Source organism: Manis pentadactyla, chromosome 17 (assembly GCF_030020395.1).
Source record: "Manis pentadactyla isolate mManPen7 chromosome 17, mManPen7.hap1, whole genome shotgun sequence".
NCBI classification, from domain to species: Eukaryota; Metazoa; Chordata; class Mammalia; order Pholidota; family Manidae; genus Manis; species Manis pentadactyla.
The window spans coordinates 66,052,794-66,071,310 of record NC_080035.1 but is presented as its reverse complement, the minus strand read 5'-3'; the positions used below and the strand labels follow the sequence as shown (position 1 = coordinate 66,071,310).

Genomic DNA, 18,517 nt, shown 5'->3' with positions numbered 1-18,517 from the left:
TTGGTATTGGACAGAGGTGCTTGCTTCACACACTTGGAGTTTTTTTTTCTAGGGATACAGTAAGTCATGCATGCCCTGAGCATGCTAAGAACTTCGAAACGTTAAAATGGGCTGTTTTATGTGGCAGCGTGGGCTCCTTTTCACTCCGTTGTGGGGTGTCAGGCACTCACCCACTCATGTCAGGGTTGGTCTTGTCATGGGGCTGGCAGAAGAGCCACCTCTGCGGCGCAGCAAGCCAGCTCCTTGGGGGACGTTCCCACGTGCGTCCCACCTGCTGCCCTTGCTCAGAGATCCGGTCCCCAAAGGACTGCTCCAGCCTTCTTGTCCTCAGTAGCACCTAGTGGTCCGAGTCTGGTTGTTCCAATGTGAAAAATTACAGATGTCTTAACAGTATTTCCTTGAGTTGGTAGGAATTACATGCCAGAATACACTGAAATGCAAACTGTAGATATGTTGAAAATTTGCAAATTAGCCCAAAGTAATAGGTTTTATACATATATACACCTTTACCTTCATAGGGTGCCTGCCGGGACTTTCTGGAGTGGACGTGTTCTTTCTATCTTGGTGACGTAAGATGTCTGTGTGTTAGTGTGACTTGGCAAAGGTCGGGGTGCACACCCCTCAGACCTCGGGCTCCACAGGAACAAGACTGGGCTTGCCTGCCTGTTGCCATATTCATAGTTCACAGCACACAGGCGAGTAAATGTTGGGTGGACACACTGGGGGTCCCCCACCCTTTCCCATCTGCCGACTCGGGCCGGTAGTGAGGCTCACCCCTCATCCAAGGCAGAGGCCCCACTGCTTTGGAGTCAGTGAAGGAATCCAGCCATAGGCCGCCCTGCTCTCCGGGGAGATTCCCACAGAGCCACGCCACTCTCCCTGTCACGGCAACGGCTGTCAGTCTGTCCTGCTGGACAGGGGACCACAGGCCTCCCAACCCAGGACTGGCAGGACCTCAGAATCGTTCTGGCCGGGGTGATTAAACCAGAACCTGTTTTTAACAAGTGCTGTTAAAGTTCTCCGTGTTCATGCAGGTGCATCTGGTGTCTTATTACTGGAATAAGTTTTATTTTCATTGGCAGAAGCATCACACCACACACTCTGGGCTGATGTGTGACCATGTGCAGGGCACGGAGGAAGCAGTGTCCCGGGCACCCGGACCCTTCCAGGGCTGGGGGACAGCGGGATGGACTGCTTTCCTAGCTCCTGTTTCGAACCAAGAGCCGGGTTCCCGCGTGCCCCCAGCCGCCTGACCCCGCAGGCCCTTCCTGCGCATAAACAGTGGAGCCCGGCCCGCGGCTCTTGGGAGGCCCGCTTTGGTGGCTGAGCTGGGGGAAAAGCCCACCGTCTCTCCCCACCGGCCCCAATGGGCTCCTTCTCCTCATTTAACATTTTCTAAGTTTTCTGTCATACCATTTTATAATAAAAAAACAAAGTTTCCTCCAAAATAAACTGTGCACGTAGTGGATAAATCTCAACATTGTGTGAAGTGGACGAAGCCACGCGAAAGGCCGGGAGCCGACGTGCGGGGGGTTCGGGGAGGGAGGCGGAGTACGCTGCGCGCAGGAAGTGCCCAGGCTGTGGGCAGCAGCTGCAGGCGCGAGGGGCCCGGCCTTCCGGGGCTGCAGCTGGTGCCCGGCCCACGTGGCTCTGCAGAAGGCGCTGGGAGCGCTGGCCCAGAAAGGCGGGGGCTGGTGCCGCCCGCAGAGACCCGGTGCCAGCCATCTGGGAAGCTGCCCGCAGGGCCCACCAGCGGCGGAGGCCGGGGGCAGGGACGCCGCGGGGAGACGCAGGCCCGGTGCGGGGGCGGCGCGCGATGGAGCGATTCAAGGCCGCGATGCTGCTGGGGAGCGTCGGGGACGCGCTGGGCTACAGGAACGCCGGCCGGGAGGGCAGCGCCGCCGGCACGAAGATGCGCGCGGAGCTCCAGGCGCTCGGAGGGCTGGACCACCTGGTGCTCTCCGCGCAGAAATGGCCAGTGAGCGACAACACCATCATGCACATGGCGACCGCCGGGGCCCTGACCACAGGTAAGCTGCGCCCCTGCCCAAAGTGGCCGTTTAATACCCACCGGTGCCCCCCGCCAGCCGCCCTGCAGGCGACCGCGCTGCCAGCCCCCGCTGGTGTTCACAGGCGCCCCGAGGCCGCGCCGCTGTCTCCAGGGCGAAAGCCAGCGGAACCTCCCGCTTTGGAGCAGTTTGGGTGAGGAGTCAAGTTCCCCCTGTGGATGCTAAGCGTTCTTCTGAATTTATTTTTAAAAGAATATAAAATAATAAGCTGGTTGGACCTTTGGACCCATTGAGTAAGATTGTTTGGGGATTACTTCTAAATTCATATGAATTAGGGTTAAAATGGCTTCTACCAAACTAGCATCAGCTTGGATAGTTGCTTCTCCTGAGTGCATCCTAAGAAAATTCTATAAAACTGGTTGGATTTGGCAGGAGCTGGGGTCGAGGGCACAAAGCTTCTTGAAGTGTTTAAGTAGCGATTGATCTTAGGATCAAAAAGTTTTCACATGAGTTTCAGAGAAACAGGAGGTGTTTAAATAGGTAGCTCAGCTCTCCTACAAGTTACCTTCTCGTAAAAACCTGTGTTTTTATTATGTCCCTGCAAACTTGAGGTCCGAGGCAGCTATGGCCGGTGAAGCGTCAGGCACCCCCGTGTGCTGACAGCCGCCGGGTTTAGGCCTGCGGTCACCATGCGGGAATGCCGCCTGCTTGGCGGCTGGCCCCTTGGCCGCTGGGAAGGCAGCCAAGCTGCCAGATAAGAGCCTGCTGAGCGGCACCAGCGTCCGTGCCGCCCCGGGGACCCAGACGCCCACTGCCGGGCAGCAGCTCGTGCCTTCCTGTCCCCGGGGTAAACCGCACCCCAGCCGCTCAGCCTGGCCAGCCACCCCAGGACCGTGACCGAGAGCAGGGCCTTCAGAACATGTCACATCCTCTGGTTGTCCTCACCCCCGAGCTTGGCTTCCCTCCTTCGTGTCTGACGCATGTGCACACACGTGTCCTCTCTGTGTTCACCCTCATCTCCACAGCAAGTTCTTGTGAACAGCCGAGTCCATGGCCTGGGTCCTGTGTGGTGCCCTCCTGACAACGGCATGTTCTCTGAGATTAGATCAGGTCACGCGCTCTGGGCAGAAATGGGACGCAACCCACGCCTGACATGAAATGTGTACACTGAGACCCTTACGTGAGTGCCGGGCATGGTTTTTAAGGAGGAAGATGAGTCCCTTGACGAGATCACAGCCACCATCTGTGGGGAGCAGGGAGACTGCCGTGCAGGCTGCACCCCCACTTCTGGGCGTGGGAGACCACTTGGGGCAACCAGGCCCTGAGTCGCATGCCTCAAGAAACTGAAGTTTGTTTTTTCCAAGTCACTAGTGATCTAAGTGGAACTGTCATTTAAACTTAGCTCTCAAACAGCCCATTTATTTTTCTTTAACAAGCTGTAGCCTGTGGAAGGGGCCCCAAGCCATATCTGTAAGGGTGAGATGGTTACAGCTATGTGCCAGGTGCTGTGCCATTCACATATGTCATCTGACCTTCCTGTCACACCGAGGCCGACTTTGTTATCACAGCGTCACGTGCAGCAGCACACGGACAGGTTAAGTGACTTACCTGCTGTCACAGCCGAGTGGGTCCAAGCAGGGACCAGAACCTAGGCACCTGGTCCCAGCACTGGTGTTCGTGAGCGCTGTTCCCACCAGTGCAGGCTCTGCCGTGCAGACATGTCCAGGATCCCAGAGGAAACAGGCTCTTCAACCTCTTTTCCAAACACAGGCAGACTTCTGCCAAGTGCAACTGAGTCTGGGCGCATTGTCAGTCTCTCTGACGAGTGCCTCAAGCCGGCAGCCATGCAGCTGGGCAGTTCTGCTGGGGGGCGAGCATGGTGCGGAAGGCCGGGCAGGCTCGTGATGCCCTCCCTGTGGGTGTCAGAAAGGGGCAGAATCGGCCGAGATCAGAGTGACCCAGGGAGCAGTGCCCAGCACCCACCAGGCAGGCAGGGACCCTAGGACACCCGGTGCCAAGAGCTCGCCTGACACTCATTCACCCTAAGTGCCCTTGTGTGCATGGTCCTGTGCCCGTCACCCAAGGATGAGGAGGGGGTCACCCCGGGCTCAGGAGCAGGGCCCTCCCAGTCACCACCTCCTGGCCAGAAGCCGCCGAGGCTACTTCCCCGCTCCGAGCCCTGTGTTGGGATGAAGCTGGTTCCGGGAATGGGACAGCGGAGGGGAAGCCGGGACGGTACAGCGGAGGGGAAGCCGGGACGGTAAATCTCAACGGAAGGCCGCCCATAGCAACAGGGCTCAGGTCTGTGTTTCCAAAGTTCCTTACATGTCATGGTCAACAGCTCCAACTGTGGTGGCCGGGCTGTGTCGCCACCGCCACAGGAGAGCCCTGGGCCCGGGGCAGCAGCAAGAGCCGCGTGCCCGTCGGGATCCTGCAGGCCTGACCCAGCCGGTGCTCTCAGGATGTGCGGGCCTCTCCCTCCACCCGTGGCCCCTGGTGGCAGCATCTGGAGAGGCCAACGCTCACGTTACAGAGCAGCGTGATCCTGGCACCATGCCTTTTCTTTATCATCCACTGGTGGGGAGACTTGGGCTGTGCCACAGGCCGCTTTGTCCTTTAGGGTCCCAGGGAGGGCAGCCCGGCCGCTGCATCAGGTTCTTTAGCTCTGGATGACATTTCTAGTAAATTCTAACCTGAAACCAACACAAGGCTTTGGTTGCCATTTTGTTTTTAAGGTTATTTTCCTTCAAAATGGATGTGATTGCAGAATGAAATGAATTATTTGGGGGACCCTGGAGGGCGGGGTGCATCAACGGTGGAGGCGCCTGGAGAGGCTGAGCCGCTGGAAGCCCAGACAGCCCAGCGCTCCTCCCAGAGGGTCCCTCTTAGTCCCGCAGGGTTACTGATGGATCGTCCCCCACCCCCGCCCTGGGGCTCGCAGGCCTCATTCCTCCTGCAACGCTGTGCGAGAGGTGGGGCGCATAGGAGGACTCAAGTTCCGCTTTCCAGTACCTCCCGGCCCTGGGCTCCCCCCCAGGGTTCAGCGTCTGCAGATGGGACTTGGTCCTGAGCAGGGAAGAGCTCACCAGGCCCAATCTCCCTCCCGCTGGCACCAGGACCCCGGCTCTCTGGCACCCAGTGTAGGTCTGGTCAGGCCCTGAGGAGGTCAGGGGTTCATGCCAGCAGTGCCCCCTGCCTTCTCTGAGCCCAGAGGTGGTCTCCCCCTCCTGCAGCATCCCCCCACCCCCCCAAAGAGGAAGTGCACCCCCAGGAGGGGAGGGGCAGCAGCCGACCCGCAGTCAGCACAGGCGAGTCTGTGGGTGGCTGTGGGGTGCAGCTGGCTGTGCCCTTCCCACCCCAGCCCTCTCTCCACCACGTCGTCCAAGTCCATCTACCACCTCTGGCCTTGGTAACCTTACCTGGGAAAACCAGCATGGCAAACCCGAGCCACCCCAGGCAGACTAAGTGAGGCACAGCGCCTGGGCCCGCCCGGAGCTCCCTGGCTCCCCCTGCGCAGGGGCAGGCGGGGCAGGGCCTGGCCAGGCAGTGCACTGGGCTTCCCGTGGGAAACAGAGAGGTGGAGGTGGGAGAGACTGAGCTGCCTGCACCTCAGATGCGGGGCCTTAGAGCCCAGGTAACAGGCAGGTTTCAATCCAGCCCGTCCTCATGGGGACAGACCATTAGCCGGATGTGATGATCCTGGGCTTTTCCTGGCTGCTCCCGTGTAACTGGGGCCAGGGCAGTGACAGACTGCGGTGACTGAGGTCCGAGGGGAATCTAAGGCGACTGTGTGCGTGTCAGGTCTCTGCCTAGCAGGGTCTCGGGAGACGGAGCCCCATGATTTCCCTCCTCTTGCGGCACGGGCGCAGGGCCTGTGTCCCCTCTGCCTTGGGGGGCTTGCAGGGCAGTGCCCTCCTGCTCAGCTTCACCCTGCCCTTTCCTCCCTCTGCAGACTACTGGTGCCTGGATGACCTGTACCGGGAGATGGTGAGGCGCTACGTGGAAGTCCTCGAGAAGCTCCCAGAACCCCGGGCAGACCCAGCTACCATGGAGAGCTGCTCGCAGCTGAAGCCAGATAACTACCTCCTGGCCTGGCACACGCCTTTCAACGAGAAGGGTCAGGGAACGCTTCCTTCCCCGCGACACGCGTGCTGGGGAGCGGCGCAGACGCTAACCCACCCGCCGTCCCACTAACCAGCTGCACAGCGGGTTGGCGCACGCTAAGCGGTTCCCAGGGCTCCCTGCGGGGCAGCACCTCCCCCTGGAGAGCCCACCCGCCCAGTGGGCGTCTAGTCAGGGGATGCCAGCTGCCCCGGAAGTCTTGTCACCACCCCCTAGTTTATTTTCAGAAATATTTTCCACTGCTTTCTCTTTGAGTTTGTATTTCTGGCTAAAGCATCATCCGCCACCTCGTCAATACCTGTCTCCATGATGCTTTCGGGTGTCTGTGGGCTGCTTGAGGGGCGCGTGTCTGCCTCCAGGGCCCTGCTTCTGGGGTCGTGGGCCTGCCCCGCTGGTTTACGCTAAAGGGTGGCGTCTATGAAATGATGCTCTGCATGCGAAGAAGCAGGGAAATGGTCACAATGAGGAGAAAACCCAGGAAGCCCAAACCGATGAGACCCGGCACAGACGTCAGGCCCGTCAGGCAGGAATATGAAATGGCACGTATTCCACATTCTCAAAAAGCTAAGTAGAAGCATGGCAGTGTGAAAAAGACCAGACCCACCATCCAGGGAAAACACTGCACTGTCTGAGCTTTAAAATACAGGGGCTGGGGCTCACGGCACGTCAGACATTTCAGAAGAAAACACTGTGAGTCCAGAGGCACAGCAGCAGAAACTATCCACATGGGACACAAGGGAAAAGCGACCCGGAAGTACGCACAGAACGCTGTGAGGTCAGGGATGCCGGGACGGGGCCGAGGGGCCCAGCCTCCTGGGGACACAGAGGCCCCCGGCACCCCTCGCTCAAAACCCATCACAAGGGAAAAAGATACGTGCCCAGGGAAGGACAGCAGCACATCTGCCGGAAGGGGCGCCGGGAGGCGAGTGGAGCGGTGTCACTGAGGCGCAGGGACCAGGCCAGGCTGGCATCCCACATCCAGGAAGCTGTCTTTAGGGAATGATGGCTACCTGGCCTCTCTCAGGCGAATGCCAGCCGGAGAACCCGGCACCAGCCAACCTGGGCCGTGCTGGGGGGCCATCCAGGCGGGAGGGAGGCCTCCCAAGTGGAGACCTTGGGGGCCGGGCCCTCGGTGGGTGCGTAAGAACTTCAGGCTCATGAGCTGACTCTATAAGAGGCAACTGACTTAAAAATAAAAACGTCCTTCAGGGTTTATAAAATTTGTGTGAGCAGATGTCTGCCACAACAGTGATAGTGTAAAGGCTGGGGGGCAAGGGAAGGCACCCACTGCCCTGTGCGTGAAGCAGCACAGTAGCAGAGAAGGCAGCGAATGGCTGAACAGTGACCCCAGGACAGCCACTCACACACTCGACGGTTACAGCTAACCAGCCAATGAAGGAGAAGATGGAGTCCCTAAACGAAATATCTGCCAGGGGGATGGCTGTCATGTGACCTTGTCCCCAGGCCTGCCCACCCAGCGCTCCAGGCCAGCACCTTCCCCTCGGGGAGACCAGGCCCCCTGTCCTGGGCACACGGTGACCCTGCTTGTACCGCTTCAGCGTGAGCACCGCAGCACCCCCACTGTGGGGTAGAACAGGGTCTCCACCTGCAGCACGAGAGGGTGCATTCTGCCCACTGCCTGGCCACACGTGCCCGGGGCATGGCACCGGTGTGGCTCCCACCACTGTCCTTTGGTGAGAACCTTGCTGCAGCCCGTGGCTGTGTGTGGGGTCCTCCTTGGGGACTCCAGACACGTGGCAGGGGCAGAGGACCGAGGACTGCGGGCTCCTGGTGGTGGACATTGAGTGGTGTCCTCCACACGTGGGGGCTCTTTGCCTGGGACTGGAAGCCAGATCTTTCTGCTCAACAGTATTCAATCCAAGAGAGGCAGAAGGGAGAGGAAAGGGCACCGACACCGGGACCGAGAGCACAGAGCAAGGGGACAGGCTTCGGCCCCATCGGCAAGTACCTCAGGTGCGCACGGTCCAAAGACAGGTGAATGGTGGGGTTTTCATGGGATGAAGAAGCAAGCTCAGCTATACGCTGCTTAAAGAAATACACTCTCAGCCCAAAGACATGGACTGGTCAGATGGAGAAAGGCATCCCGTGCCAGCATTAGTCAAAAGAAAGCTGCAGCGACTACAGTCACAACACAGAAAGTAAATTTTGGAGCAAGGAATATTGCCAGGGGAAAAAAGGTAATTTTATCATGACAAATACATCCATCCATCAGGAAAACATAAGCCTAAACATTTCTGCTCTGAATAAACCTTCAAGCACATGCAGCAAAAACAGACTGAGCTGCAAGACAGACAAATCCAGATGCAGGCGGAGACTCAGGTACTGAGGCCTCAAACCAATGACCTCAGCTTTCTCCTTGAGAAACTAGTAGAGGGAAAGCAAATTAAAACCAAAGAACAAAAATAACAATGATCAGAGAGAAAACCAAACAAAACAGAAAAACAACAAAACCAAAAGTGGATTCATTAAGATTAAAAAGAAGTTGATAATCGTCCAACCCTGACCAATGAGGACGAGCAGAGGACACACAGAGTCGCAGTATCAAGACAGGGAGAGGTGACATCACCAAGATTCCGTGAGAGGGAGAGGGAGATGGGGGCGTTACTAAAAATCTTATGCCAATAAATTTAACAACTTAGAGGAAATAGACAAATTCCTCAAAAGACACAAAGTAGTAAAGGCAACTCGAGAGGAAATCATCTAAATAGCACTATATCTCTTAAGGAAATTACAGAGAAAAATCCCAGGGCCAGATAGCTTCAGGGGTAAGTCTACCAAACATTTAAAGAAGAAATAATACCAATTGTACACAACTCTTCCAGGAAATTAAAGAGGACTAGTGCTTCCCAAATGCATTTCTCTGCTCTCCAGAAAACTCTGAAATAAGGAATGAAAAGGCATGCCACAGACTGAGAGAAAATATCGGCAAAGCCTCTATCTGGTACAGGATTTGAATCCTGAATGTGTAGAGAACTCTTCAAACAAAGCAACCCAGTATAAAAATGAGAGAACTGTCTATACAAACATTTCACCAAAGACGTGGATGGCAAAGAAAGCTCATGAAAACCCGGTCAGCATCATTTGTCATTAGAAAAATGCAGATCGAAGTTAAAAAGACCGACTGCAGAAAATGTTGTCCAGATGTCAGGGGGAATGCCCGGGGGGTTGTAGAATGATCCAACCACTTTGGAAACTGTTTGGCAGTTTCTTAAAAAAGTCAAACATTCACCCATCATGCGAGCTAAACTTTCTACTCTTTACCCAAGAGAAAAGAAAGCACATGTCCACAGGAAGATCTGGAGATGAATGTCCACAGTATCTGTACTTGCAACAGCTCCCAAAGGGAAACTGCCCAAATGCCATCAGCAGGAAAATGGATACACGCATGGTGGCGCGTCCATCCAGTGGGGCACTGGTCAGCCAAGAGGAATCGTCTACCTGCCTTCGCTGGGCTTCACAGGTGCCGTGTTCTTCACACACTGCGGGTTTGCGGCGACCCTGCATTGAGCCTGTGTCGGAGCCATTTTCCCAGCAGCGCTTGCTCACTCTGTGCCTCTGGGTCACATGTGCTGATTCTTGGTGATATTCCAAACCATTTCATTATCACCATATTTGTACAGTGACCTATAACCAGCGAGCACCACTCACTGAGAGTTCAGATGACTGTTAGCATGTTTTAGCAACAAAGTACTTTAAATGGAGGTACGTGCGCTGTTGTCAGACATAACGCTACTGCACACGAGCAGACTACAGCGGTGTGCGCAGCCTTTGCATGGCTGGGACACTAGACAACTCATTCAACTCGTTTTACTGTGATACCTGCTTCCTTGGGTTGAGGTTTGCCTGCATAGATACACACCATGGATGGATCCCAAATAGTTATGCTGTGTGAAAGAAGCCAGGCAAAAAAAAGTACATTCTGTATGATTCCATTCATTTAAGCTCTAGAAAATGCAAACTGACGTACGTCAGATCCATGCCTGGTGGGGAGAGCGGGTGGGGGTGGCAGACACACTCACTGCCTTATGTGGGTGCCAGCAACGGGCATGTCAACACTTACTTGATACTTTAAATATGTGTCTCAGTTATACATAACTAACTCGGCAGAGCTATTTTTAAAGAGAGAAAGTGTGATTGAAAGCAAACTGTGGATTCAGTTCTGTCTAATACATTTTTCCCAGAAGAGGCAAATGATGAGCAGTTCCTCAAACCATCAAAAGTCATTTTTAACAGCTAAATAACATTGCAGACGTGGAGGATTTGCAGTTCACTTGATCTCTTCTTTGTCAGACATGTGGGTGGTTTGCCTGTTACTCATTCATTTAAATGGCACTGTGATCACCATGTTACTACATGAATTTTTATACATTTTCAGTTTATTAATGAAAGTTAGATTGCCAGAGGTGGAATCACTGGAGCGAAGGTCTAACTTGAGGCCCCCCACGCCCCACACAGGTTCAGGATTTGGAGCCGCCAGCAAAGCGATGTGCATTGGCATGCGGTACTGGCAGCCGGGGCGCCTGGGCACCCTCGTCGAGGTCAGCATCGAGTGCGGCAGGATGACGCACAACCACCCCACAGGTAGGGCCGTGCTGGGCCTGGACCATCCCCGGGCGACCCACTCCACTTGCTCTGCTTGTCTGTTGGCACATGGGGGCTTCTAATCTTTGCTTCTGCTTAAATTCTGTTTTCAACCGAAAAAGAGGGATTGGCAGTAAGTGTGGTGGTGTCGCAGACACAGAATTCTCATTGGCTTCATGTCAGAATAGAAGAAAAAGGAACATTATGTGAGTGGCTGGAATCCGGGTTGAAGTTGGAATTAGCGGATGTGCCGCATGCAGTGAGGCATTGCCCGCTGCCCAGGCTGTGTGGGCTGGGGGAGCCAGTAAGTGCCCCGGACGCTCCTTCCTCTCCTGACCCAGGACAACCCCAGCGCCGGGAGCCGGGCCGTCCTCTCCCGAGGGTGAGGTGAGGCTGCAGTTGGTGGAGCACAGGCCCTGGGCACCTGCTCACGGTGCCTGGGGACCGTGCCCCACACTCTGTCAGATGGGGGCTTCCCTAGGGCGTCAGCTCATTTCTAAAAGGAAGACTGGCTTGAATCTCTCATACCTGTGCCACTGTGCCCCCTGAAATGGTGGTGAGGCAGGGGCATGCCCCTCACTGCCCCAAGAGGTCTAGGGGCTGCCAGCTGCTCCCCTGCCTGCCCTCCTTTAAGGCCCCGTCCCAAGGGCACTGGTTGGGTGCAGCAACAGCCGGGCATCTGAGGAGCGGACGTGGCACCAACGGTCCTCTGCCAGCGGCCACGGGCAAATATGTTCACTAGATCTTGAAATTTCAGTGGAAAGGCCACTAATTCAACCAAATAGCAACATCTCAGATGGTTGGAAAGCAGCGCATGCCAGGTGTGGCTAACTGGCTCAACAATGTAAAGCGGACACAAAAAGCCTTCGGCTGTGAGTGTTGGGCCTCTGGAAACAAAACGATGAGCACAAGGATCCAGTGAGAATTTAAAGGGCTGAACATTGGCTAGGAGATTCCCCATTATCATTAAAAAATGTATTTCAGGTGTTTAATAGGTAAGTAACTTGTATATCTAGAATGGTGGGTGAGACCGTGTGGGTCCAAGTGTACACAGTTCACAGTGGAAGTGCGTTTACCTCCGCTCCTTTGCGATTTTCAAACCACTGTCAGCAGTGAGCGTCAGTTTTGTCATAGTGGCTGCTGTCCCCGCTCCAAGCCCAGTGCTCCGTGAGAGGGCAGCAAGGTGGCAGTTGGGACCACAGTTAGCACTCTGGGTGCGGAGCCAGTCGCTTACTCCCACACCTGATGCCTTGGGCACAGAGGGCACCCCCTCCAGGTGGCAGCGCTGAGACCTCTGTGCCCACAGCAGCCCTGGCCAGGAGTTACCGCTGCCCTTTGTGCAAGAAGCATGTCAGAACTCAAGAAGCAAGGACCCGGGCCCATCTGGCCAGTGGCATGTGGGCGCCCAGAGCCAGAGCCGAGAGCCCGGCTGGTCTGCCTGCCAGCTCTGCCCTCTGTTTCCACTGCCCTACAGGCTTCCTTGGGTCCCTGTGCACCGCCCTGTTCGCATCTTACGCTGTGCAAAGCAAGCCGCTGGTGCAGTGGGGCCGAGACATGATGCGGACCATGCCGATGGCCGAGGAGTACTGTAAGAAGACCATCCGGCACCTGGCAGGTGAGCCTGGCCTCCTCCAACCCTGTCCGTGGGCCAGGAAGGGCTGGTCTCAATTCAAACTCAGGACAGATTTGGAAAGACCTGGCTCCCAAAGAGGTCCGGGTCCCCTTAGCTGTGGTGAGCCCAGGAGCATCCCCATGTGTCTGCCTTAGGGCAACCCCACAGGAAGGTGTGAGGCAGGGCCTGGCCAAAAAGCAACCTCTGCGTGTTGTACCTGGGCTGGCCAGGGGCACGGGGCGCTGGGCGCCGCAACCCCAGCCTCTGGTCTCTGCAGCCAGAACAGGGGCGGGGCACACCTGGACTCATTTTCCAAATTTCCCTGAAGTACCCATTCCTGAGAGGGATGGGGACATGGACGCTGATGCCCACCCTGCTGCTGGACCTAGTGGGCGACTGAGCCTGACCAGGAGGCCAGACAGAGCCGGGTGCGCGCTGGGGACACCTGCTCCCAGCTTACCCCGCACTGCTGCCGAGCGGCCCAAGGCTTCCGGCAGCCAGTGAGGGGTTCCTCGGCCCGTCCTGCAGAGGCCAGGGGCCGTGGCGCAGCTGGGGCTGGGTGAGCAGAGCTCTCAGCTCACACCCCTTTCCTGCGAGCTCCCAAGGCAGGCTGGCCGGACTGCAGGTGCAGGGCTGTCTCCTCAGGCCTTTCACATCGAGCGGGACGGAGACGCACCTGCGGCTTCAGGCACCCTGCAGAGGAGCATTTCTGGAAGGACCCACTCATGCTGGAGGGAGGGGATGGAGGGTGTGAATGCAGGCACGGGTGGGGTCTTCTAAACAGCCTGAGGCTGAAGTCTCGACAGAGAGGCAGTCGAATCACTCACTGTCACCCTGCCAGGTGCGACTCCACTCTGAAATGCCTTGTGGGAAGCTTCTAGAACAACTTCACAGCTGCCTGGACACAGCGCTGACCCCGTCTGATGAGCAGTGAGCCACCTTGCTGCTCCGGGCCGGCCTGTGTCTGTGAGCTCAGTCGTGCACACAGTGGCGGGGCCGCACTTTGTTTCTTGCGTCCGATTTAGGTCCGTGTTAGGACATCGGGCTCTCTGCAGCCAGGGGCCAGGCCTGTGGGCCAGGCCTCCCACCTCTCAGCCAAGTCAGGCCACCTTCCCCATGTGGAAGGCAGGTGAACCAGGCAGTGGGAGACCGCGCAGCCCGTGTCACGCTGTGCCAGCAAACATTTCCCAAAGAGCCTTCTGAGGAACAGGAGTCAGAAATGTCCCCTGAGCAAGGACAGGGAGTAGGGTCGCTATTCAGAGAAGTCGACTTTACGCTTTGATTGATTTTAAATCTGTTTGACCCCCAAGTTTTATGACCTTCTATGACGCACACCCTTTTTAACAGAACACCTAAAATTGTCCAGAGAAAATAATGAATGACACCCACAGGAAACATGCTTCTGGGGCCTTGTGCTCAGTGCATGGCAGCGTCCACTGCAGGATGGGTGACCAGCAGTTAGTGCCACGCCTTCACGTTCACATGTCCATCTCCACAGTGGACGGCCATGTGCTTGGGAGCGAGGTGGCCCCCCACCCTGCCAGCCCCCCACCGTCTGCACCCGTGCTGGCAAGAGGCACTGGCCTCTGCAGGGCCAGGGGTCTTTGAATTCCTGTCCCCGCCCTATGGCTCTGAGTCTTTTCACTTTTAATCTCATTTCCCTGAAACGGGCCGTCTGTTGGCTCTGCTTTTAGTTTTGTGAAAGAGTCGGACCGGCACTTCCCAGATCCTGTGATTTCCTCAGCAACCTGGAATATCATCCCAGGGCCTGTTCCGGACACCTCATGGTGTCCCTGTGGCTAGAAGGGCACAGTCTACAGCCAGGGACCCCATCCCCTCTCCCTGCACGGCCCCCTGACCACAGACAGGTACTGCGGGGGGCCCAGGGGAGCCAGTGGTCCCCGTGGGTGTTGCTGGCCACATAACCACCCTGCCCCAGCTCCCTGGCAGCCAGTGGAGCCTCGTGCTGGGGGGCGAAGAGGCTGCAGTGGTCCTGATTCTCTGAGACCCAGAGCGCTGTCTCCGTCATCCGCGAGCCAGCCCAGCCTGTTTCTGATCAATGTCCTCTTCACCAAAAGACTTCAAAAAGCCACTTGTACACCTCTGGGGCTTGGATGTCCAGCTGCTTATCAGGAATAATGCAACACCCTCTCCCTACTTCTCAGGCAAGAGTTGAATCAGTAAAGATATACAGGTTCGGGACTTTCGAGAGAATGGGCTTACGGATATCGCCCACGCCTGGGAGCGGTTCCTCCGTCTCCGCCTTCCTCGCTATTGTTTCAAAGTAGCTGCAAATATAAGCATTTTCAGATTTCCACAGCAATGGCTAGGGCAAGGTGCCAGGTTTCCCCCCAGCCCCTCTGCTGGGTGGGGGGCTTTTTCTCTGCCTCCCTGACCATGATGTCCGCACACCCATCCCTCGGCCAGCTGGAGGGCCACCACATCGTGCCCACCCTACTTTCTATGTTTAGAATACCAAGAGCACTGGTTTTACTTTGAAGCTAAATGGCAGTTTTACTTGGAGGAGAGAAAAATCAGTGAAGACACGGAGAGTAAAGCCACCTTCCCTGAACGTTACGACGCAGAGGAGAGGGACAAGGCAAGTCTCACCCACACCTGACCTGTTTCTGCCTTGACAGCCTCAGTCTGGGGGGGCCCAGGCTTTAGCAGTGGGCTGAGGGAGCTGCCTGGGGGGGCATGGAGGACTCCGAGGAAGGGCATGTTTAAAATGATCTTTTGTCATTTTCCAGCACATACTGTAATTTGAAAATGTGATTTTTATACATATTCCATCTCACTTTATCTTTTCTAGGGGCTAAGAATATAAAGTTGCATAGGAAGAATAAGATCATACAAACCACCATCACTGCCCATTCTGAGAAACCCCTAAGTAACTGTGGCTTAGCCAAGACTAAAGCTTATTACCCTTATGTCAAGGGGACCCAGGCTGAGTCTTGAGTCGCCTTGCAGAGAGAGCTGAGGACCCTCCTGTCTGGCTGCTCTGCCATTCTGAGTGCCTCGCCTCACTGTCCAATCTAGCTGCTCCAGCTCCGGCCAGCTTGCCTGCATTCCAGGTGTCAGCAAACAGCAAGAGCAAGAGGAAGCACCCTTCCCCTTCCATGTACCTCTCATGGGCTCCTGGGCTCAGGGAGATGCAGAAATGTAGTTCTTCAGCAGGAGACACTGCTGCCTCAGCCAGCAGGAATCTGCTGCCAAGACACAGTGTGTGATCTGCCCATGTTCCACACACACACACACACTGACCTGCCAGTGTCCCCTGTCCCCCGCAAACTGACCTGCCGATGTCCCCCCATACACACACACACTGACCTGCAGGTGCCCCCACACACACACACACTGACCTGTAGATGTCCCCCACATACACACACACACTGACCTGCAGGTGTGCCCCCCATACACACACACTGACCTGCCAGTGTCCCCCCCATACACACACACACACTGACCTGCCAGTGTCCCCCCGCCTACCCTCCCACACACACAAACACCCAGCCCATTGGGCTCCTGGCTCTCTTTAGCCCACAGCACCTCCAGGGGTTCCCTCAGGGCACCACGTGCTGGGCCACCCCCAGCCACCCTCACACAGGTTCTCCGGCCCCATGGGCCTGGTCCCCACCACCACTGCCTTATCACCTGCCGTGGCACTCACTTGCCCCTTTGCCTACACAGACCGAAGGCCACGGCAGAGTGGCCCCTGTCCTGTCACACAGCCCTGCCACAGTGCCCAAAGGCACAAAGCCCTGTCCCTTTGCTGAGCTGTTTCTCGTCATGGACTTCACGGCCACTGACACAATGCAGTTTACCTGCAGAATGTCCATCCCAAAAAAAGCCGCAGGAAGTCAGCCTGCTCACTGTCTGCCATCAGCCCAGGCCGTGCCTTGCACACACTGGTGCTCCATAAGTGTGCAGAGTCAAGGCATAGCGGTCTGCTGGGCGCCAGAAGGCGTGTGGGCTAACCAGATGGGCACCGTTGTGGCGTGTGCCTCTGACCTGTGTCTCTTTCTTCAGGTTTACAGGAAGTGGAGCTCGGAAGGCCGAGGGGGCCGCCGGGGACACGATGCCCCCATGATCGCATATGACGCCCTCTTAGGAGCCGGGGACAACTGGACAGAGCTGTGCCACCGGGCCATGTTCCATGGAGGTGAGACTCCATCTTTAATGTCTTGGGGTCCCGGCATCTGGCACCCCCTTCTCATTGCGAAGCATCCCTCAGGGTGCCCGGTGCTGTAGGCTGTGGACCCGAATTCCGGGTCCTTCCTGGAGGAAGCTGGCCCCCGCGGGCTCAGCAGAGAACTCGGGGTGCAGGAAGTCCTGCCAGCGAGTCTGTGCTGGAGAACGTGGCGGGCGATGCGTAGCCAGGCGCAGTGCTGCGCTTCCTGGCTGGCGATTCAGGGTGCAGGCGCGTTTGCCCTGTGCGCGCTCCGCAGCCAGAGGTGGCGCCTTGGAGGCAGCGGCCCTGGGTCCAGACGCCGACTCAGGGCCTGTGTTCTCCGGGACGAGCGCGGGGAGCCTGCCTGCGGGGCCGCTGCACAGCTCATGACGCGGCGCCCAGGGCTTCAGCCCGAGCCTCGGGAGCTGTGCGGCTTTGCCCCACTCCCGGCGCCCGGAGCCCTCCTGGGGACCCGGCGAACGCTGGGCACGGGGTCTCCGCAGCATCCTGGTGACCGGCCCTGGACCCCGTCCGCCCTCCGAGAGGATGAGACACCCGCGCTTCCCAGGGCAGCGGGGCCGCTTCCGGGAGAGCAGGGGGGGTGGGCGCGCGCAGGGCCGAAGGCGGGCGGTGGGCGGCAGGAGGTGGGCGGGCGGCGCGGCACCCGAGCAGGGACGCAGGAGCGGCGTGTACTCGGCGCCGTCCCCACGGGAGGGGCCTGGGGCGCGCGGGGGGCCTGCAAAGGCCCGGCAGCGCGGTCGGCAGGATGCGCGAGGCGGGGAGGCGCCGCGGGGCGCCCCAAGCCAGCCTGGGGTTGGGTGCAGGGCGCCGGGAGTGGCTCCGGGGCGGCCTGGCCAGGGCTGCCAGGGCGGGCTCGTGGCAGGGGGCCGCCGCCGGCCGCTCCGTCCGGGCCCTGAGCACCTGTTCCGTTGCAGGCGAGAGCGGGGCCACCGGGGCGATCGCGGCCTGCCTGTTCGGGCTGCTGCACGGCCTGGACGCGGTCCCCGCCGGCCTGCGCCGGGGCCTGGAGCACGAGCAGGAGCTGCTGCGCCTGGGCGAGGCTCTGTACCGCCTGTCCTCGGAGGAGAAGTAAAGCCGCCGCGCGCCCCTCCCGGGCCCGGGCCCCCCGGCCCGCCCTCCGCCCTGATCGCCTCTCGGAACCCTAAGCGCTGTGTAAAATACATCGTTTGTCCTGCGAGACAATCTCCCGCCCCACCCAGCCCCCGGCACTGCCGGCGCACGTGGGACCCGCCGCCCCCGCCCCCTCCGGGGCGCGGAGTCTCTGGGACAATTGGTGTATTTTATTCGGTCGCAGAACTAATGCCGCCCGCTCAGCCGCGCCGACGACACTAACCCGGGCCCGGCTGGGCGGCTCGGCCACCGGCCCCTCGCGCTAGGCCTCTAACCAGCCGCCCGGGGACGACTAACCGGGCCGGCGGGAAGTGCAGGCGCGGCCGCCGCGCGCGGGCCCCTCGCTCCAGCCCGGGGCGCACGTGCTGCTCCGAGCGCCCGGCCCAGCCGGCTGTTGGTGCTCGAGGCCCCTTTCCCCGGGGGGTCCCCGGGGGCGCCCTCCCGCCGAGGACACCCGCCCCGCCTCCTGGGAAGCTGCGGGTTCCCAGCACGAGCAGCGCTCCGGGAGCTTCAGCTTTGGCTTCCGGTTCGAGCTGCCCTTTGCTGCTGGCGCTTTCCGGCCCCAGGAGGGTAAAGTCAGGCCGGGGGACTCCCGGTTGCGCAGCCACGGCGAGTGGCGCTGAGGACGCCGTCGGGGTGATCTCCCAGGGGCGGAAACCCCGCTCAGGTAAGGCGGCGCTGCTCCCGCACCCCGGGACACTGACCTCGGGGACAGCGCGCCTCCCCCGGGGCCCGGCCAGGCGCTGGCCTTCGTCTCCACAGCTTCAAGCACGGATTCCACCGAGAGTCAGGACGTGAGTAGGTTTGCAGGTTGGATTTGACCAAATACAGAAACAGAATTCGTAGGAATCATAAAAAAGTGAAACTATC

The 18,517-nt window shown here is 58.2% G+C and overlaps 1 protein-coding gene and 1 long non-coding RNA gene across 3 annotated transcripts in view; one reads left to right on the top strand and one right to left on the bottom strand.

The window, feature by feature from the left end:
• Window positions 1–18,438, bottom strand: part of LOC118922264 (uncharacterized) — a 21,351-nt gene extending 2,913 nt beyond the window's left edge. Inside the window, exons 1-3 of one of the 2 annotated variants that reach the window (XR_008994552.1) lie at window positions 18,352–18,438; window positions 4,335–4,702; window positions 3,618–3,922 (exon numbers count right to left, since the gene is read on the bottom strand). This is a non-coding gene — a long non-coding RNA (uncharacterized LOC118922264). Of the gene's footprint in view, window positions 1–2,047; window positions 3,923–4,334; window positions 4,703–18,351 lie in introns of those variants that run through there. The other variant, XR_008994551.1, reaches the window with a different exon arrangement.
• Window positions 1,615–18,517, top strand: ADPRHL1 (ADP-ribosylhydrolase like 1). The gene is made up of 7 exons (XM_036904806.2): window positions 1,615–2,030; window positions 5,962–6,126; window positions 10,608–10,733; window positions 12,208–12,348; window positions 14,817–14,944; window positions 16,375–16,507; window positions 17,452–18,517. The coding sequence occupies exons 1-7, from the start codon at window positions 1,817–1,819 to the stop codon at window positions 17,607–17,609; spliced, it is 1,065 nt and encodes a 354-aa protein (XP_036760701.1). The 5' UTR covers window positions 1,615–1,816; the 3' UTR covers window positions 17,610–18,517.